The sequence below is a fragment of the Erigeron canadensis genome, chromosome 8 (assembly GCF_010389155.1).
Source record: "Erigeron canadensis isolate Cc75 chromosome 8, C_canadensis_v1, whole genome shotgun sequence".
In the NCBI taxonomy this organism is placed as follows: Eukaryota; Viridiplantae; Streptophyta; class Magnoliopsida; order Asterales; family Asteraceae; genus Erigeron; species Erigeron canadensis.
The window spans coordinates 39,213,934-39,231,024 of record NC_057768.1 but is presented as its reverse complement, the minus strand read 5'-3'; the positions used below and the strand labels follow the sequence as shown (position 1 = coordinate 39,231,024).

The 17,091-nt window shown below is 35.3% G+C and overlaps 4 protein-coding genes across 4 annotated transcripts; 1 reads left to right on the top strand and 3 right to left on the bottom strand.

Moving 5' to 3' along the window:
- The first annotated feature begins 108 nt into the window (after positions 1-108).
- Positions 109-1,017, top strand: LOC122580618 (serpin-ZX-like). The gene has a single exon (XM_043752885.1). It carries the CDS (start codon positions 316-318, stop codon positions 895-897), a length of 582 nt encoding a protein of 193 aa, XP_043608820.1. The 5' UTR covers positions 109-315; the 3' UTR covers positions 898-1,017.
- Positions 1,018-1,677: 660 nt separating this feature from the next.
- LOC122580563 (amino-acid permease BAT1 homolog) lies at positions 1,678-4,824 on the bottom strand. The gene is made up of 7 exons (XM_043752834.1): positions 4,733-4,824; positions 4,362-4,622; positions 3,778-3,796; positions 3,286-3,687; positions 2,651-2,940; positions 2,180-2,309; positions 1,678-2,037 (listed from the first exon to the last, which is right to left on the bottom strand). The coding sequence occupies exons 1-7, from the start codon at positions 4,822-4,824 to the stop codon at positions 1,678-1,680; spliced, it is 1,554 nt and encodes a 517-aa protein (XP_043608769.1).
- A 371-nt stretch (positions 4,825-5,195) lies between these two features.
- On the bottom strand, positions 5,196-9,430 carry LOC122580302 (amino-acid permease BAT1 homolog). The gene is made up of 7 exons (XM_043752578.1): positions 9,126-9,430; positions 8,749-9,009; positions 7,665-7,683; positions 7,160-7,561; positions 6,408-6,697; positions 5,904-6,033; positions 5,196-5,723 (listed from the first exon to the last, which is right to left on the bottom strand). The coding sequence occupies exons 1-7, from the start codon at positions 9,218-9,220 to the stop codon at positions 5,364-5,366; spliced, it is 1,557 nt and encodes a 518-aa protein (XP_043608513.1). The 5' UTR covers positions 9,221-9,430; the 3' UTR covers positions 5,196-5,363.
- A 2,894-nt stretch (positions 9,431-12,324) lies between these two features.
- LOC122578917 (lipid phosphate phosphatase 2-like) lies at positions 12,325-16,834 on the bottom strand. Its single transcript, XM_043750969.1, has 8 exons — positions 16,649-16,834; positions 14,798-15,018; positions 14,615-14,702; positions 14,411-14,520; positions 14,210-14,303; positions 13,201-13,389; positions 13,043-13,102; positions 12,325-12,777 (listed from the first exon to the last, which is right to left on the bottom strand). The coding sequence occupies exons 2-8, from the start codon at positions 15,011-15,013 to the stop codon at positions 12,575-12,577; spliced, it is 960 nt and encodes a 319-aa protein (XP_043606904.1). The 5' UTR covers positions 15,014-15,018; positions 16,649-16,834; the 3' UTR covers positions 12,325-12,574.
- Positions 16,835-17,091: the final 257 nt, after the last annotated feature.

The following is a 17,091-nucleotide window of genomic DNA, read 5'->3' as shown; positions in this document are numbered from 1 at the left end:
ACCTAACAGCCTTATATATTCCTCTCTTTTATATTTCACTTTCTTTCTTTTATCAAAAGCCAGTACTGTATACTGAATTATTGATTATAAATTGCTTATATGGGTGAAGCCTGATGAATCAGCCCGAAAAATAAATTCATGGGTAACCAAGGAGACTAAAGGTTTGAAGCTTGATACTCCCAATTTGAATGGCGTGGTGATAGCCCTTGCGAATTGTATTTCAAAGGATTATGGGCTGATAAACCATTCAGTGCATATTTCACAAAGACGAAAGACTTTCATCTCATAAATGGGGAGACTGTTTCGGTCTCTTTTATGAGTAGCAGTCAAGAGTTCAATTACGGTTCGTTTGAAGATGTTAAGATCCTCCGAATTCCATATGAAAGTAAAGACCAATTCTCCATGTATATCTTTCTTCCGGATACGAAAGATGGATTGCAGGATCTCTTACAACTTTTTCATTCTGATCCTGCTTTATTTCATGAACGATTTAACCTTACACTGCGGCATTTGGATGAGCTATGGATACCCAAATTCAAGATATCTTATAAATTTGAAGCTCATGAAGTTATAAAACAAATGGGACTGACATTGCCTTTCGAACCAACAAATTTGGAGCTTAGCCGCATAGTAGAGCCTAGAGTTCCTGATCAGGATATGCCTTATGTTTCGAAAATACTTCAGAAATCTTTTATTGAAATCAACGAAGAAGGAACAGAAGCTGCCGCTTGGACTACCGGGTATGCGAAGATGGCGTCAGCAAAACGTCCACGCCCACCTCCACCAGCAAAGTTTGTGGCAGACCATCCTTTCATGTTCATGATAAGAGAAGACAAGTCTCTAGCTGTTTTGTTTATCGGTGTGGTATTCAATCCTCATATAGACTCTTCTGCATAGCCTTTCATCTTGAAACAATTTCTTAGACCAAATTTTGGTATGGAATATTTTGATATCTTTATTTTGGATTTATGTTTTATATGCTTTTTTATCTTTTGGAAAACCGAATACAATTGAACATTACCACAGTGTTTATTTCACCAGGTGTGACATGTTTCTATACAAGACAATACAAATTAAAAGGAAGCTTTTGTTTAAGCCAGTTCCGAAAAGCTTTAGTTTTAAGTGGATCCTTTATTTACTTGTATTGCACAAAGTTGTCAAAACTATTATTAGAAGTTTCTATGATATTGGTAGCCAGTTTTATGTTTGTATTAAGAACCTGACCCGACCCGTTAGTCTGACCCATTCAGTTTGTCTCCTCAAGCAAGTTATGGAGAGCTGTTAGTCTGACCCATTCAGTTTGTCTCCTCAACCAAGTTATCGAGTCAAAGTCTCCAGGAACCAAATAAACACTTACACATATATCCAACTACCGACGGGAATTGGACTAACATTCTTTTGTATATTTGGGTCACCTAATTAAGATATGACTAGGCCGAAGGCATGTATTAAGATTTTGGGTTTTAAGGATATCTTTGTAAACTACCTCAGTTTACTATGCAAATTGGAAACTTTGCCCCATTTATATGTAGGAATGTTTTACAGAATGCCCATGTATATGCAATAATTTGTGTCAATACTGCATTAGTACAATACTAGAAAAGTCATATGAAGGGTAAGCTATTGGCTTTAATGATTTTATACAGATAACTATAAAACCAATAAGAGATAACATGCTCATACATCACCTTGGGTACCAAAATTTGTTATCGGACCCTTAAACCAATATCGTGCGTTCACTATCCAATAAGACACCACGATAATAAAGAGTCCACAAACAGCCACAGGAGAATAGTTGAGAGTCTGATCAGTAACAGGGTATGCTACTGGCAAAGAGAAGAGCACGGAAATGGTAACTACCCAAAGAACTGCTATCCAACCAACAACGACACCATACCTACCCAGATTGAAAGGCCCGGGTACAAATGATTTGCGGGCCAAAGTGACCCTAAAGAATATAGGTAATGCATAGGCTATGTACAAACCGATCACAGCTATGGATGTCATGGCTTGAAATGCCACTATGCTCCCAAGAGACTGCAAAAAGGTTTCATCATACGATCGAGTTTAAACAAATCATACTAAGCAGTAAGCATTATATGTACAAATGTTACTGCTTATTTCTTTTTCTTGCACGATTTGGGTTATTTAGATAACTATTTCTGAAATGATCACATACCGTAAGGGCCATGCAGAATGCTATGAAAGCGGATAGCCAAACAGCATATATAGGGACCTCATTTTGGTTAACTCTATGCCATAGCGATGACAATGGCATTGCTCCGTCTCTTGAGAATGCGTATACCATCCTGCCATTTGTCTTCCCATTGTTAGTTTCTCACAATATACACACTAGTTCACGACATATATCAAAATCTGGGAACGCATCTATTGCTAGAGGTGGATAATCCCCAATCACTAAAAGAACCCCTCCCACTTAAGTCAGGTCCTCAGACTCAAAAAAGGCCTGTTTGGATGAAGAAAAAGCACCATGCTCAACTGGGCCTAGGTCCAAGCCAAAATGGACCTGAAATATTTTGGGCCGCACCCATGGACGATTGTGAATCTCTACTGTGTGTAAGCAGTTGAAATGTCATGTAAATTCTTAGGTTGTGAGTTTGATTATTAATCCTAAAGCTCTAAAGGTTACCTGGAATTGCTTGTGAGTGAACTCATTGCACAGAAGAAGATGGCGACAGCAACCACAAGCAAGCAAATGATACCTCCTGTACCATTTCCAAACCGACTCTTGAAAGCTTGATAAAATATCTCAGCAATGGCATAACCGCCAGCATCATTATCCGGGCTTAAAAGGTGTGAAATATCAGTAACTGTGAATGTTATACCAAGCAGATAACCCCATCCGACAATTATTGATATGCCAATAGAACTAATAATTCCTTTAGGGCCATTTATATCTGCACTCTTTGTTTCCTCTGACTAGACACATAATTTAGCCAAAACATAAGCGAAAATATGAAACTGAAATAAAATACTCCAATAAAACTAAATAAGATGCAGCATTATCAGCCCGTTTACATACGAATTTGGTCAATTCTGGAACTGTAATACCACTAAAGGGTAACACACTTGCACAAGTAAGATTAGCTTAAAGGAAAATGCGTCAAATGGGTTGAATATTCTTAAAGTAACTTCACATTTATTATAAGATTTTAAGGACAAAAAGCATTATGGGTCAACCCGGTTTTGACCTTTTACCCACCCTGCTCATTTTGCAACATATGATTTGATATTTAACCAAATAACGAAGCAAATATAACTTACCATATGAGCAGAGGCATCAAACCCTGTCAATGTATACTGGCTCATAAGCAATCCAATAAGAAATATGTAAGGTTTACTACTAATTCCTGCTTCATTATCTGTTTTAAAATGTGTAAACACAAACTCTGCACTAGCCCTTTCTTTTGCAACTATGGGTATGCAAATCATCAGAAAAAAGACACCTAAAATATTCCAGGCAGCTGCTAGTTGTCCAAAGAATGATAGCCATGAGATCGGAAGACTGTTTATGATAGCAAGTACAAGAAGAATGCTTCCATGAATAGCAAGAACTATGTACTTAGATGCATTGTAGCCACCTCCATTGTTACCACCCGTGCTCAAAAGAACGATTACTTGAATCAACTGAGCAAGTGAAAAGTTGATACTTGTCGTCACAGCCCACTGAAGAGGTTAAAAGTTTATCAATAGATTAGTATGTTCGAAGGTTCTTTCTTTTTGGATTTTGAAAAGATTAGGATCCTCAAGATGTACCTGGCCTATGATGTTGTACCTGCAAAAGGAAGATGAAAAAGTCATTGGAACAAGAATATATTATTTATTAAGATGGACCTCAAACGCTAATCGTTATAGCAATTGGAGTAAAGCAAAATAAACACATTATGTTGTGAATTCCCAACCCGCCAACCGGCCAACTCACCAACACACCATCCCATTTGACCTGAAACCAATCCACCAACCCGTTTGTTTATGAGGTGACAAGTCGTGTCCATGTTAGTAGATCATAGGTTAGGCGTAGAGCTTTCCAACCCAATTATGATAGCAGGTCAGATTCAGGTTGGGTAATTTCAACCCGCCAAACCCAAACCTGACCATGTGTAGGATTTGCTAAAGTCTTCTGCATAACATAACATTTGGAATAAAAAAAATGTTAAAATGATAAAATGTCGATGCAGGGCATATTAGATAACTGCATTAGAAAATAGAAGGGACTTCAAACTTGTGTAGCTTAAGAGGATCTTATTATCAATGATTAAATCATATTATATATTCATATATACTTATATATGACGATGATTAGTGATAAACGAATGTAATGAAAAAGTAAAATAGTTTACCATCCAGTAATCCAAGAGGCAAAAGGTGCCCAATTATGGCCAGCAAGTTTGGCACTCCAATAGTAGAGACCGCCAGAAGTTGGATAAGAAGAACAAATCTCAGCCATAGACAGACCAACAGCCATGGTGAACACACCAACAACTAGCCATCCATATACCAACACAACAGGTCCACCAAAGTTCAGCCCAGTATTGTAAAGTGTGGTTATACCTGTTAACACGGATATAATGGAAAACGAAAATGCAAAGTTTGACAACACCCTGCAAATTCCAAACAGACACCCGCAACACCAGAAACCTTTAAATCTTCGAAATCAAATATCCAATATTCAAAGTCAATCATATAAAAAAGTTGTTTATTAGAAGATTACGAGAGATCACGCTTGAGTTCTTGCTTGTATCCCAGTTCGTTTAAACGAGAGTGGCCTGAATCTTGTGGGAGTCTGCCATTTTGCAAATCCATTATTAGAGAGATTTCCTCTATACTCTTAACCCAGGCCTTCTTGGGTTTTCTTTTGTATGGTTATGTAGTTTTATGTATGTGGCGAAGTTATGAATTAGATTAGTGACGTTGAGTATGATTTAAGAAGCTCAAAATCCCATTTTACCAACCTTGTGTTGCATTATAATAAGCATACTTGTAACAAATATATGCATTTTATATGAATGGAATCTTATTGTTTATATGGGTTTCATTGGAATATTCACACCACATGCCAACTTGACCCGCGAAATACGAAACTTAAATTTCATTTTCACATGTTTTGGCTCAAAGTTGACTTGTATGTCAAGATAACAATCCAACAAAAGAAAATATATAAGACACAAATAACATGGCCAAAAAAAATACTTGTCTATTTCTTTCTTTAACTAGTACTCCGTAATACAAAGGCAATAACCAATTCTTGATTGTCATTACTGATTCCCTATACATATATAACTGCAAATACGATACCAAGAGTTCATATACAATTAATCGTAGCATCAACAGAATAAGATGGTCTATACATTGCTATGGGTATCAACGTTGGTTATGGGACCTTTAAACCAATATCGTGCATTCACTAGCCAATAGGACACCACGATGATAAAGAGACCACCAACTGCTACAGGTGTATAGTTGAGAGTCTGATCGGTAATAGGGTATGCTACTGGCAAAGAGAAGAGCACAGAAATGGTAGCAACCCAAAGAACTGCTATCCAACCAACAAAAATACCATATCGGCCCAAATTGAAAGGCCCGGGTACAAATGATTTACGTGCCAAAGTAACTCTAAAGAATATCGGTAACGCATAGGCTATGTACAAACCGATCACAGCAATTGATGTCATAGCTTGAAATGCTACTATGCTCCCCAAAGACTGCAAAAAGATTTCATTAAAGATTAAAGTTTGTGTCGGAAGAAACTACAGATAGATGGCCATTGTATTAAAGAATTGTAGTCACATCACATGTTTCGTATTTTATGGCAAACTTCATCAACTGTTAGAAAAATAAAGAGAATTCTAAAGAGATAAGGAGAATGGCTTTTGATCACATACTGTAAGGGCCATGCAGAATGCTATGAAAGCTGAGAGCCAAACAGCGTATATAGGGACCTCATGTTGGTTCACTTTATGCCATATTGATGAAAATGGCATTGCTCCATCTCTTGAAAATGCATAAACCATCCTGCCAAATTCCTTCCCTGGTTAGTATCTTGATATATTGACATAATGTAAACTAGTTACACGCATGCAAAAAATTCAAATAGCAAGTGCACAACAGCACAAGGCCTGATCATAACCAGGCCTGGGATGGTCTTGTATGTAAACTAGTTACCGGGCTTTGCCAGAACCAGACTTGGGATCAATCCTAACCGGGGTTTATATTTGAAAATTAGGATTATAATATAACCAACAGGCTCAATCAGGCTGAAGAGATGGGGAATTCTGGCCTGAACCCAGAACCAGCACTTCTACCAGGGTGATTAGGCAGACTGTTGAATTACCTAAATATTGCTAGTATGCACTACACTATGTGTGAGTATTGATCTTAATAGTTACCTGGAATTGCTTGTAAGAGAGCTCATGGCACAGAAAAATATGGCTACAGCAACAACAAGTAAGCAAATGATGCCTCCAGTTCCACTCCCAAACCTACTCTTAAATGCTTGATAAAATATCTCTGCAATGGCATAACCTCCAGCGTCGTTATCCGGGCTTAAAAGGCTTGGGATATCGGTCACCGTGAAAGTTATACCAAGCAGATAACCCCATCCAACAATTATGGATATGCCAATGGAACTAATGATTCCTTTTGGGCCATTTATATCCGCACTCTTTGTTTCTTCCGACTGGAAACAAGAAATTAGCCAACACATAAGCAAGGGTATGAAAATTATACTTTCCAAAATAACAACCAAGTGGATATGACAATCGCGACATCATACATAAACATTCAAGCGAAAATGAGAACGGGTGAAATGAGCCAAAAGTCACTCAAACTGTATTTCAAAAGAATGTAACAAAAACACCAATACCCAACCCTATCATTTTAGTCCAAAAAAAAAAGTATCAAAAATGAATAACAAGAAGAAAGCTAGAATATTAAATGAATGACCCTCCTAAATCAGTGTAGTCAAAAAGCTAGAATTTTATAAATTCAACATTCATGCATTAAATCATACTTGATAGATTAACTAACAACCTGAACTACTATAATCACAGGTTTTGACTAGCTACCCAACTCACCCAATTGGGAACCTTTACTACTAAATGTTTCATTATAACCAAATACGAATGAAAAGAAAACTAACCATATGAGCAGAGGCATCATACCCTGTCAATGTATACTGGCTCATAAGCAATCCAATAAGAAATATGTACGGTTTACTACTAATTCCCACTTCATTATTAGTGTTAAAATGTGTAAACACAAATTCCGCGCTAGCCCTTTCTTTTGCAACTAGCGGTACGCAAATCATTAGAAAAAAGACACCTAAAATATTCCAGGCCGCTGCTACTTGTCCAAAGAAAGATAACCACGAGATAGGAAGGCTGTTTATGATAGCATGTACAAGAAGAAGGCCGGCATGGATAGCAAGAACTATGTATTTAGAGGCAACGTATCCACCTTCATTTTTGCCACCCGTACTTAATAGAATGATCACTTGAATTAACTGAGCAAGTGAAAAGTTGACACTCGTTGTTACAGCCCACTGCAATGGTATAATGTTTATAAAACAATTAGTAGTATGTTGAGATTATCCTATGTGATTAGAAAAGAGTAGGAACCATAATAGTTAAGGTTTTTTTCCGTACCTGTCCTACAATGTTGTACCTGCAAAAGGCAAAAACAGCGGAAAAAAACACTGTAGTTAGTATATGATCACAAAAAAACTGTATAGATTATCATTTTTTTTTATCTGTTTATCAACAAAGAACTCCATTTTTGCAGAATAACAAACTTCTTAAGGTGGGCCTGAAACCTTCAAGTAACCAACTGTTAATTATCTTAATCGGGCGTAACAATTGAACTGCAAAGAGTTACAGGCTCCACGAACAAGTACATAAACGAATCTCGAACGCTACATGCAGAAGTGTCCCATCCCTCGGGTCTTGTTCCATCATTTTGGGTTTTCCTTTAAATCTTTTCCTGAGTTTAGAGACTTCTACAGTTTTCTTTCTATTCTATGTGTAAATTGAGCGATATTGAATATTTTATCAATCATGTGCTATCTTAGGCAGAAAAATCCCTTTCCAGAAAGACTTGTATAATTTTTGGCCAAACTTGCCAAAAGTAGCACATCATCTGTAAGGACTCATTTACATTTTACATGCCTTGAAAAGTACAAATATCAAATTCTCTCAAAAGGTAGGTGTGTGTCTCTATGTATATCTAGAATTAGAATTCCCATACCAAATTTTGCTCATATTTTGTTACACAATACCCCACAGCCTCAAATTCATTCATACTCCAATAGTACTTTATCAAATATTCTTTTACATAGATGCACATTAATGTTGTATACTAGCAACTAGTGAGTTTATGTTTATATAAACAACATTTCTATACACATGCACACATTAGTCCATCCATATACTAGTTCTTTGGTCATACTTAGGGTGGTCATCTGGACACCACCACTTTTTAGCCGAAAAAGGTAAATAGTACGATTAAAAAGACATGGGTCCGGATCTGAATACAGGACCTCTGCTTTTATGCTGCATGTCACCTACCACTACGCTACCCACCCGAGCCCGACTACCATTCTGAGGACCATGTCCATACTTATATACTATTATACTAATATATATTTACAGAGTATAATTTTATATACTAATTAGTTATGATAAACTAATATAAATAAAAAAAACATTAGTAATAAAATAAATATGAAATTACCAGCCAGTGATCCAGGAAGCAAAAGGAGCCCAAGAAGTACCAGCAAGTTTAGCACTCCAATAATAAAGACCACCAGATGTTGGATAAGATGAACATATCTCAGCCATTGACAAACCAACTGCCATTGTGAACCCCCCTGCAACTAACCATCCATATACCAACACTACTGGCCCCCCAAATCTCAACCCACTATTATATAATGTTGTTATTCCTGTTAACACCGATATTATCGAAAATGAAAATGCAAAATTTGACAACACCCTGCACACCACACCACAACAAACAAATTGCATGTATCAATATATCTATATCTATAGAACTATGTATATATATATATAGGAAAGAAAGAAAGAAAGAAAGAAAGAATGATGACGTACGAGAGATCACGCTTGAGTTCTTGTTTATAACCCAATTCATTTAAGCGAGAATGGCCTGAATCTTGTGGCGTCTTTCCATTTACCACTGAAACCATTTTTTATTATTACACAAACACCAAAATCCTGAGAGAAATTTGGTGTATGTGTGTGATATATTTGACTAGTTAGTTACTAATTAGTTGGAGGTTTTGGTGGGTTTTCTTTGAAATGATCTTTTTCTGGTGAGTGTGAAGCTCTGAAAATTAGAATCTCATTTCGTCAATCTTTTTGTTTTTTATTCTTTCTCTTTTCTTTTTTTCTTTAATTGTATTTTATTAGTATAAGCTACATATTATATATGATATGATATGATGTGAATATATGCATATTTAATAGGTATGGAATCTTTATTATCTGTGATTGTGAGATACAAAAAATGGTCAAACAAACAAGAGGAGAGGAGAGAGGTACACCACATACGTGGGAGATTTGAGGTTTGAATTGTTATTCTCTTTTTTTTTTTTAATTGTTAATTCTCTATTCGCATGTGTATATTGCTCTATGGTCTATATATTTGACTTTTGACTATCTTATATATACGGGACATTACGGGTATTAAATAAGGATAGAGATTTGAAAGAGATCAAAGTTAGAACAATCATAATCCTTAAGCTTATGAGTGTAGTGTTCGCGCGTTGCGGCGGTTAAAAAGTGATGTCAATATAAAAGAAAGTGGTGGAGATCGAGGGAGGCGGTGGAAAAGGAGGGCGGTGGCGAAGGGTGATAAAAGGTCGATGAAAGTGTGTAATGATTAGAGAGAGTGAGAATGAGGGTATATAAGAGTTTTATATTTAAATATGGGTATTTTGGGAAGAAAAGAAGTGTTGAATTTTAAGAAATCCAATACTCTTTATAAAGGAGTATAGATAATCAAAGTTCAAAATTCAAAGATAATAATTAAATCTTGGTATTTCATTTTAATTCAATGGTCAAAATTATACTAACTTGACAAGTTACTAACTCAAAATGGATAGTGTTGTAAAACTCAACCAACTCGGCCGGGAACTCGGAATTGGAATCGGAATCAGGGGTTAAACGGGTCGAGTTGGCTAGAATCGGGTGAAAACTCGGCCAACGACTTGGTCGCTTCTAAAACTCGGCCAAACTCGCCTGGATCGGTTAAAAATCGTCCAGATCGGTCAAAAATTGGTCGGATCAGGTCAAAACTCGGGTCAACTTTGGTCAAAAATTAAAAATTTTTTGTTTTGTTATTTTTTAGAAAAAAAAAAAATCCTAAATTGGCTTAAGTTTATGTTTCTAATGAATGAAGTATAAACTTTGAAATGTTATATTAAAATTTCTTAACAATTATGTTTTATATTTAAAGTTTATTTCATATAATTTCAAAAACTATAAATTTTCTATACGTGATCCGGGCTCTCCCGGATTCCGATCTGAGTTTTTAAAAACTCGTGACTCTCCCTCTCGCCAATCCGATCCCGAATCACGAGTTCTCCAACCTTGCAAGTTAGTGTCTTAACTTGAAAAAATCCCTATCCATTAAAAGATCATTTAGTATTATTGTATGTGAAAGTCATATAACTTGCCTACCCCAATTGGTTTTTAGATAGTGTAATAATGATATATATTGATATCTATTTTAGTATTACAGTACTATTCATTTGTTAGAGCTTCATTAAATCGATCATTTAAGCTGACGATTCAAATATTATCGCACGATAAGATCAAGTAAACCGAACTACTTGTACGTTAACATTAGAGTACATTCTTAAGTTTTATTTTGAAGAAATAAGAAAAGAAAGAGTAAAAAACTTTTAATTTTTGTATTCTTGAGTTTTTGTTTTAAAAGAAAGGGAAGAGAAAGAAAAGGAAAAATAGGATGTTTGGATCCCAAAACTTTCTTGTCACTTTTGGCAAGATTTGGAAGGAAAATTGGTGAAATTATTATTATAACCTCAAACTTATATAAAGGTTTTAATTACTACAAGGCTATAAATGTAAAATTGTATATTTTTATCCTTTCTTTTCCTTCCCTTCTAACTCAAGAATACATTTAACTATCAACTTTCTTTTCTTTCAACTCGATAATGCCTCTTTTTTATGTAATTATCTATCCTTTCTCCCCTATCCAATTTTCTCATTTCTTTTCTTTTAATAAAAACTCAAGAATACAGTGTTAAGGTAGTTTATTCAAATAACGATCTGGTAAATTTAGCCTTCAAGATTACTACTTTTTAACTATTACGTCAAGTCATTATCTAAATCACTATTATGAAACCAAACAAAATTATATTTTAATTTAGCCAGAAGCGAAACTAAATTCTTGTCTAATGAGTTCATCATCAGAATTATCAAGAATTTTACACAAAATCAAGAATTATGGAATAAGTTTTTTTTAATGGTTCGACTGCACTCGTTCGGGTATGGGCCATGGGGTATACCGTATAGGTAACTCTGTCCATGGAGCCATGTAATTATCCAATCGAATTATTAGTTTAAGATGCCTTGTCTAACTTTTTGGTATTGTTCAAAAAGAAAAGGTATTCCACAGCTACACAAGTGCTAGCAACCACAAATCGATCTCCCTAATCATCTATAATTCTTAATTTACTATTCTCATCTTTATTCTGATGCATACTCCGTACATTTCATTACTATTGTCTAATGGAACCATATGCTTTTTCAATACTTTTAGCGAGTCAAATTTTCATAGTCAGTCATTTTACATCGAAATTGACATTAATATCATTAGGTAACTTTAGTTGTTATTATATTAATTTATGAGTTTGGAGTTAGAATTTGGACCAACTGGAATATTAAAGATTAAAACTTGGCGAATGCTACAAGAAATATATTATATAAAGAAAAAAAAAGTTAAATCATCTTGAAATATTAGCTTAAAAAATAATTTTTAAAATTAAATGAATAGACAAGCTTCTTTTGATAAGCTGACACCTATCTTTGATGAAGCGTACTTCCATGTCTAATTTATAACTAAACCGGTAGTTTTGTATGACGACAAGTTAAGATTTTTATTCTTCTTGAATCACTTTCTTTGGCAAAGTAACTTAGGTAAAATTACACTATAAATCTAAAGCAAAAATTTCTGTATTCAATTGTTTCAAGGTGACATATATCATCTGACGGGCATATGGGTGATGATTTATTGATACACATCAATTTAAAAGCAATAAGTATGTGAGATTTAAAGAGCAACTAAATTATAATAGTTGTTTACATATCTAGTTTAAAACATCGAGAAGTAATAGGTTTTTCCTTCAAAGTCAAAATGTACTACTACGCTAGTCAGTAGAGTGTAGACACATATGGGCATATGATGAGTTGTGAGTGTTTCTTCTAAATGAAATACTACTACGCTAGATGATATATCCAACGAGCTAAATGATTCTGCAGAACATAAAGAGGATAAGCAGATGATAAAACCTTGACTAACGTCCTCTGCCACTCTCCATTTCACTGAGGGTCGAATTTCTGTCATGGATGTTGTTATCTGACATGCCCATGCCACTGTGAGATTGGATATACACGTTCTCAATCTCTGATGGTGGTACATTTAAAACATTGAGACTGGTCGGCTGAGTGTCATTTCTGGACGCTGCTAACATCTGGAAATAAATGTGAGGCCCCCAACCTGCATATTGATTGAAACAACTCGTGGGGCACAATTCAATTTAGTAATTCAAGTAATGATCACTAGAAAGCATAAAGTTCTATACGTTTAGAAACTGACCCAAAAGGAAATGTCAATTTTGTTTGGGCAAAAGCAAATTTAAATTTGAGACATTTGTTTCTATTAAACTGTTATTTAATATAAATAAAATGTTTATCTCTTTTAAAATTTGCATAGATTGTTGTCATGTAATAGTCATCGGTTAATGATAAGAAGGAAGCTGTACCATCAATGTCATGTGGTGGTGGAAAGAATTGCAAGTAACAAAATGAAGAAATGACCATTCCTGCAAAGCACAAGAATAGACGTTAAAAATGCTCATAATTAAATATTTAGATAACCGAGTATTAGGTTTCCAAAAGCAAGAACTGGACAAACACAAACCTAGAAGCCCTCCGGCAAATACATCCTGCCAGTGATGCCAGTAGTCATCAACTCGTGAGACACCAACTAAAGCTGCAACCAGTAATGGCAAGACAACAATACAAAGCTTTGCAACATGTCCCCTTTGATCAAATACCCTGATCTTTCCTGCCATGTACCAGGAAAGAAAACCAAGACCAGCGAAGGACCCTACATATTGAAGAAAGAAATATTATAATACAGTGATAGCATAAATCTAGGACTCTCACACTTAAACAGGCCATGGCATATAAATACGGCGAAAAGGTAAAAATAGAGATGAACCGTGAAAAAGTATACATCTGCTAATAAAATGAATTTTGCATGCTGAATGATCTTAGAGTACATGACAAACATCACCTAACTTTTTTCTTTCACCTGCTACAAGACAGGCAAAAGTGGAAAATGGGCAGCTCGGGTGGGTTGGGTAACCGTTAATGAGATTTGGGAAGATATAGGTTTTTTGTTACTGGCAGAGTTGACAAGCAAACACCTTTATCAATTAAATTTGATTATGAAAAAAACGTTAAGAACTTAGGATCACAGTAATAATTGTACTCTTTTTTTGTCAGACGAAAAACGACTGAGGAGATAGCATGCAATATGGCTTATGAGTAGACCTTGGGTAACTTTTTGCCCATTCAACCCATTTGACCCATTCCCCTTTTACTTCTTTTATTGGACCCATTAGAGATAAAACATATTGACCTGGTAAATGGGACAAAATTGTTACCTCTACTCCTCTAGCTACAGGTGACTGGGTATAGTCACAGAATAATTTACTCTTACATGGAGAGATTGATGCAACTAAAATCACCTATCATATTACATCTAAAACCTACTAAACTTTGAGGTGCTACATTAAACAGTCAGGTAAACTATATTAAAGATTAATATCAGGAGAGAAATGGGAATGTTGCCATCATGAATTAAGTTGCTCGTGCGAGTCTAAAATCTGAACCAATTAAATAAGAATAATGAACAAGCTTACAGGATGTGTGTCCGCTCGGAAAACTTTTATGTCCTTCCTTAATAACAGACTTTAATCCAGTACAAATGACATTGCTCGTGACAGGATCAAAAACCTGAGTGTGTTATGTGATCGTCGTAGAAACAGAATAAACTTAGTAATAGATACTTGGCCTCATAACCTGCAAAAAGGTAAAAACCACAAATGATTCTGAGAACTCACCCCTTTGCCATCAGGGAAGCAACGCCAGAAGAAGTCTGGACGAGGTCGACCAACTGCATCTTTGATTGCATCAGTTAAGACTCCTGTGATGAGTACTGAAAACAGAAGCCCTGATAAAACATGAAGAGATAGATAACTCACTTTGTCATATTATCATTTAAAAATTAAAACCATATATATGTATCTTACGTATAATATATTAACCTAATATGGCTTGATGCAGATCATAAACATCCTTTCTAACAAAGTAGTATATGAGTATGACAGCAAGAGGCACCAGTATTGCAATAATCTGTTAAACAAAAAATCAGAAACAGTTCATTCTAGACAATTAAAGTTAAAGGTGTCACACTGACTCCTGCTAAACATTCATCAAAGACTGCTTACCGGAACTGCCCACACGGGAATGGTATTTTCTTGCAAAGGGTACTTGAGGTTTTCCATCATTCCCACCCCAACAAAGCGGTGGAATGGTTCTATCACATTCAGAACGATCTCCAAGACCACAAGAAACAACAAAACAAGCCAATCATGCATGTGAGTCCTTGCCACTTGAGCTCCATGGGACCTTATAGTGTGAACCCCCAGTTGGATTTCTGGCATCTCCCCTAAATTATGCAAACCAAAAATTAGCCATGATATGAATGCATATGGTCATGATCATAAAAGGGCACAAAAACAACTTTAAGCATGAACTTGTTGATGAGAAAGCTATTATGAGCAGTCATCAAATTATGCCCCTAAAAGATCCAATGGAATAGACAATGACTTAAAGAGAGAAAATTATAGTATTGTTGTATCTATTTTAGCGACCAACATGTTTACTCATATGCATCAAAGCAGGCATGCGAACCCTTATATGTCTTACTTGATGATAGTATTTCTGAATTCAACTTATAAGGCAAACAAAATGGTGAAAACATCTGTAAAGCCAGAAGTGGTTTTCAGTCTTTCACCAAAAGGATTAGAGATGCTACAGTATTGGTAAAGTGTGTAATCTGTTGACCAGAATGCTTATTACTTATCGAGAAAATGAAGACACCGACTCGTTGTCCCTTGATTCAGCTAGCTACTCTATATGAACATCTAAATTCCAGGTACTACAGAGCATAATTAGTGAATAACACTGGCCATTCTATAACAGTAACGGCAACCATAAACTGTTGTAGCTCACAAGCATATCACACGAGTCATGCCTTTCAGTTGGAAGAGGGTATGTAAACATTAAGATACATTCCAAAATAATGCTCCAAAAGATAATTTGGTGTTCTATCGGAGTTTTGTTAAGCATTAATTTCGTTCTACTCTCAGCTCAATGACTAGTAAACAATAGTGAACCTGAACATATAGAACTTGAATTACCACAGTAGCTAAAATAATATCTGTATAACTGTATTACTACGATGTGGATATTAATACAGTATCATCCGATATGAAAATACAACCAGCTCATCAATACAACAAGCGCTTGACCTATATATTCCGGTTCACCGAGTATTGATCTAAGTTTATCTCCTAAGGAACATATAGATTATAGATACACCCACACTTGAGTACGTAAATACATACACACACAACTAAAATTACAACAACACCGAGAACTAAAAAAAAAATGCAAAAGTACAAGTGAAAAAGTGATGGAGACTTAAATGAGAATAAAAAAAGGTTCAATATACGGTAAAACATATGTTAGTTGATTCGTTCACATGTGAATGGTCCGTCTAACCAGATTTGAGCAGGTTAAAATGCAATTTGTTGTTATCAACTTATTTTTCCTTTTGAATGCATATGCATTAACAAGCGCATATAGGTGTCGCACTTGTCGACATTTTAAACCTTTCACCATATACATATATACAGAAATACATATAAACTGATATGTGGCGGCAAAATTGAGAACCTAAAAGTTCAATCCAACAGAGACAGGACTTAGACTTGTGGAGCGATAACATCAAAAGTGAAAATGCAGATACCACTACTACTATGAGATCCTCTTAGATTACTATAAGAAACGCTCAGGTAGTTCCGTACGATTAAAAGTAGAGAGAAACAGTTAACATTGCTCTATATATATATAATTATTAAAACCTAAATTCAAGTCCGATAATGAAGTTATGTATATAAAATGTTCGTTTATAGAGAAGAATTCAAACACCTAACTGATTTCAATCTGTTAAAGTAAATAATGTAGCAAGGTATAATCATAAAAATAGTGAAATATATATATGGTATATATACCTGAAATGAGAGAAATATAGAAAGAGCGAGAAGCGACTCTGCAACGAGGCGTACGTTCACTGTGTGTAAGTAAGTGAGTGAGATAGAAAGAGAAATGGAGGAGAATATGTGTTGTTGAAAAAGGCCGGGCAGAAAAAGAAAAGAGACGGATAGAGACTTGAAAGGCAATGGCATGCACAATCAAGGAAGGCCTGAAGCAACTTTACTAAAGCAGCCTCCCAATCAAAGAAAGGATTTCAGATTATTATTTTTTTGTTTTTTAAAAAGTGCTATTCTATTCTATTTGTTTTTCTTTATTTTAGTTTTATTATCGCAAAAGAAAAAAGATTCTCACACGCTTATCATGTTTATTTATACGTAAACAATGTGTTTACTTATTCGAGTTTTCAATATCAATCAATATAAATTTATACTGCGCGTTGCAGCGGTTAGAAAGTGAGGAA

Coding starts and splice junctions, on each gene's coding strand:
- LOC122580563 (XM_043752834.1), bottom strand. CDS start 4,824: ATGGATTTGCAAAATGGCAGACTCCCACAAGATTCAGGCCACTCTCGT. Junction 4,623..4,732: donor GAACTCAAGCGTGATCTCTC/GTAATCTTCTAA, acceptor TGGAATTTGCAG/GGTGTTGTCAAACTTTGCAT. Junction 2,310..2,650: donor TCACTCACAAGCAATTCCAG/GTAACCTTTAGA, acceptor GACAAATGGCAG/GATGGTATACGCATTCTCAA.
- LOC122580618 (XM_043752885.1), top strand. CDS start 316: ATGAGTAGCAGTCAAGAGTTCAATTACGGTTCGTTTGAAGATGTTAAG.
- LOC122580302 (XM_043752578.1), bottom strand. CDS start 9,220: ATGGTTTCAGTGGTAAATGGAAAGACGCCACAAGATTCAGGCCATTCT. Junction 9,010..9,125: donor GAACTCAAGCGTGATCTCTC/GTACGTCATCAT, acceptor TGTGGTGTGCAG/GGTGTTGTCAAATTTTGCAT. Junction 6,034..6,407: donor TCTCTTACAAGCAATTCCAG/GTAACTATTAAG, acceptor GGAATTTGGCAG/GATGGTTTATGCATTTTCAA.
- LOC122578917 (XM_043750969.1), bottom strand. CDS start 15,013: ATGCCAGAAATCCAACTGGGGGTTCACACTATAAGGTCCCATGGAGCT. Junction 14,304..14,410: donor GCTTCCCTGATGGCAAAGGG/GTGAGTTCTCAG, acceptor TAACACACTCAG/GTTTTTGATCCTGTCACGAG. Junction 13,390..14,209: donor TCCGAGCGGACACACATCCT/GTAAGCTTGTTC, acceptor TTCAATATGTAG/GGTCCTTCGCTGGTCTTGGT.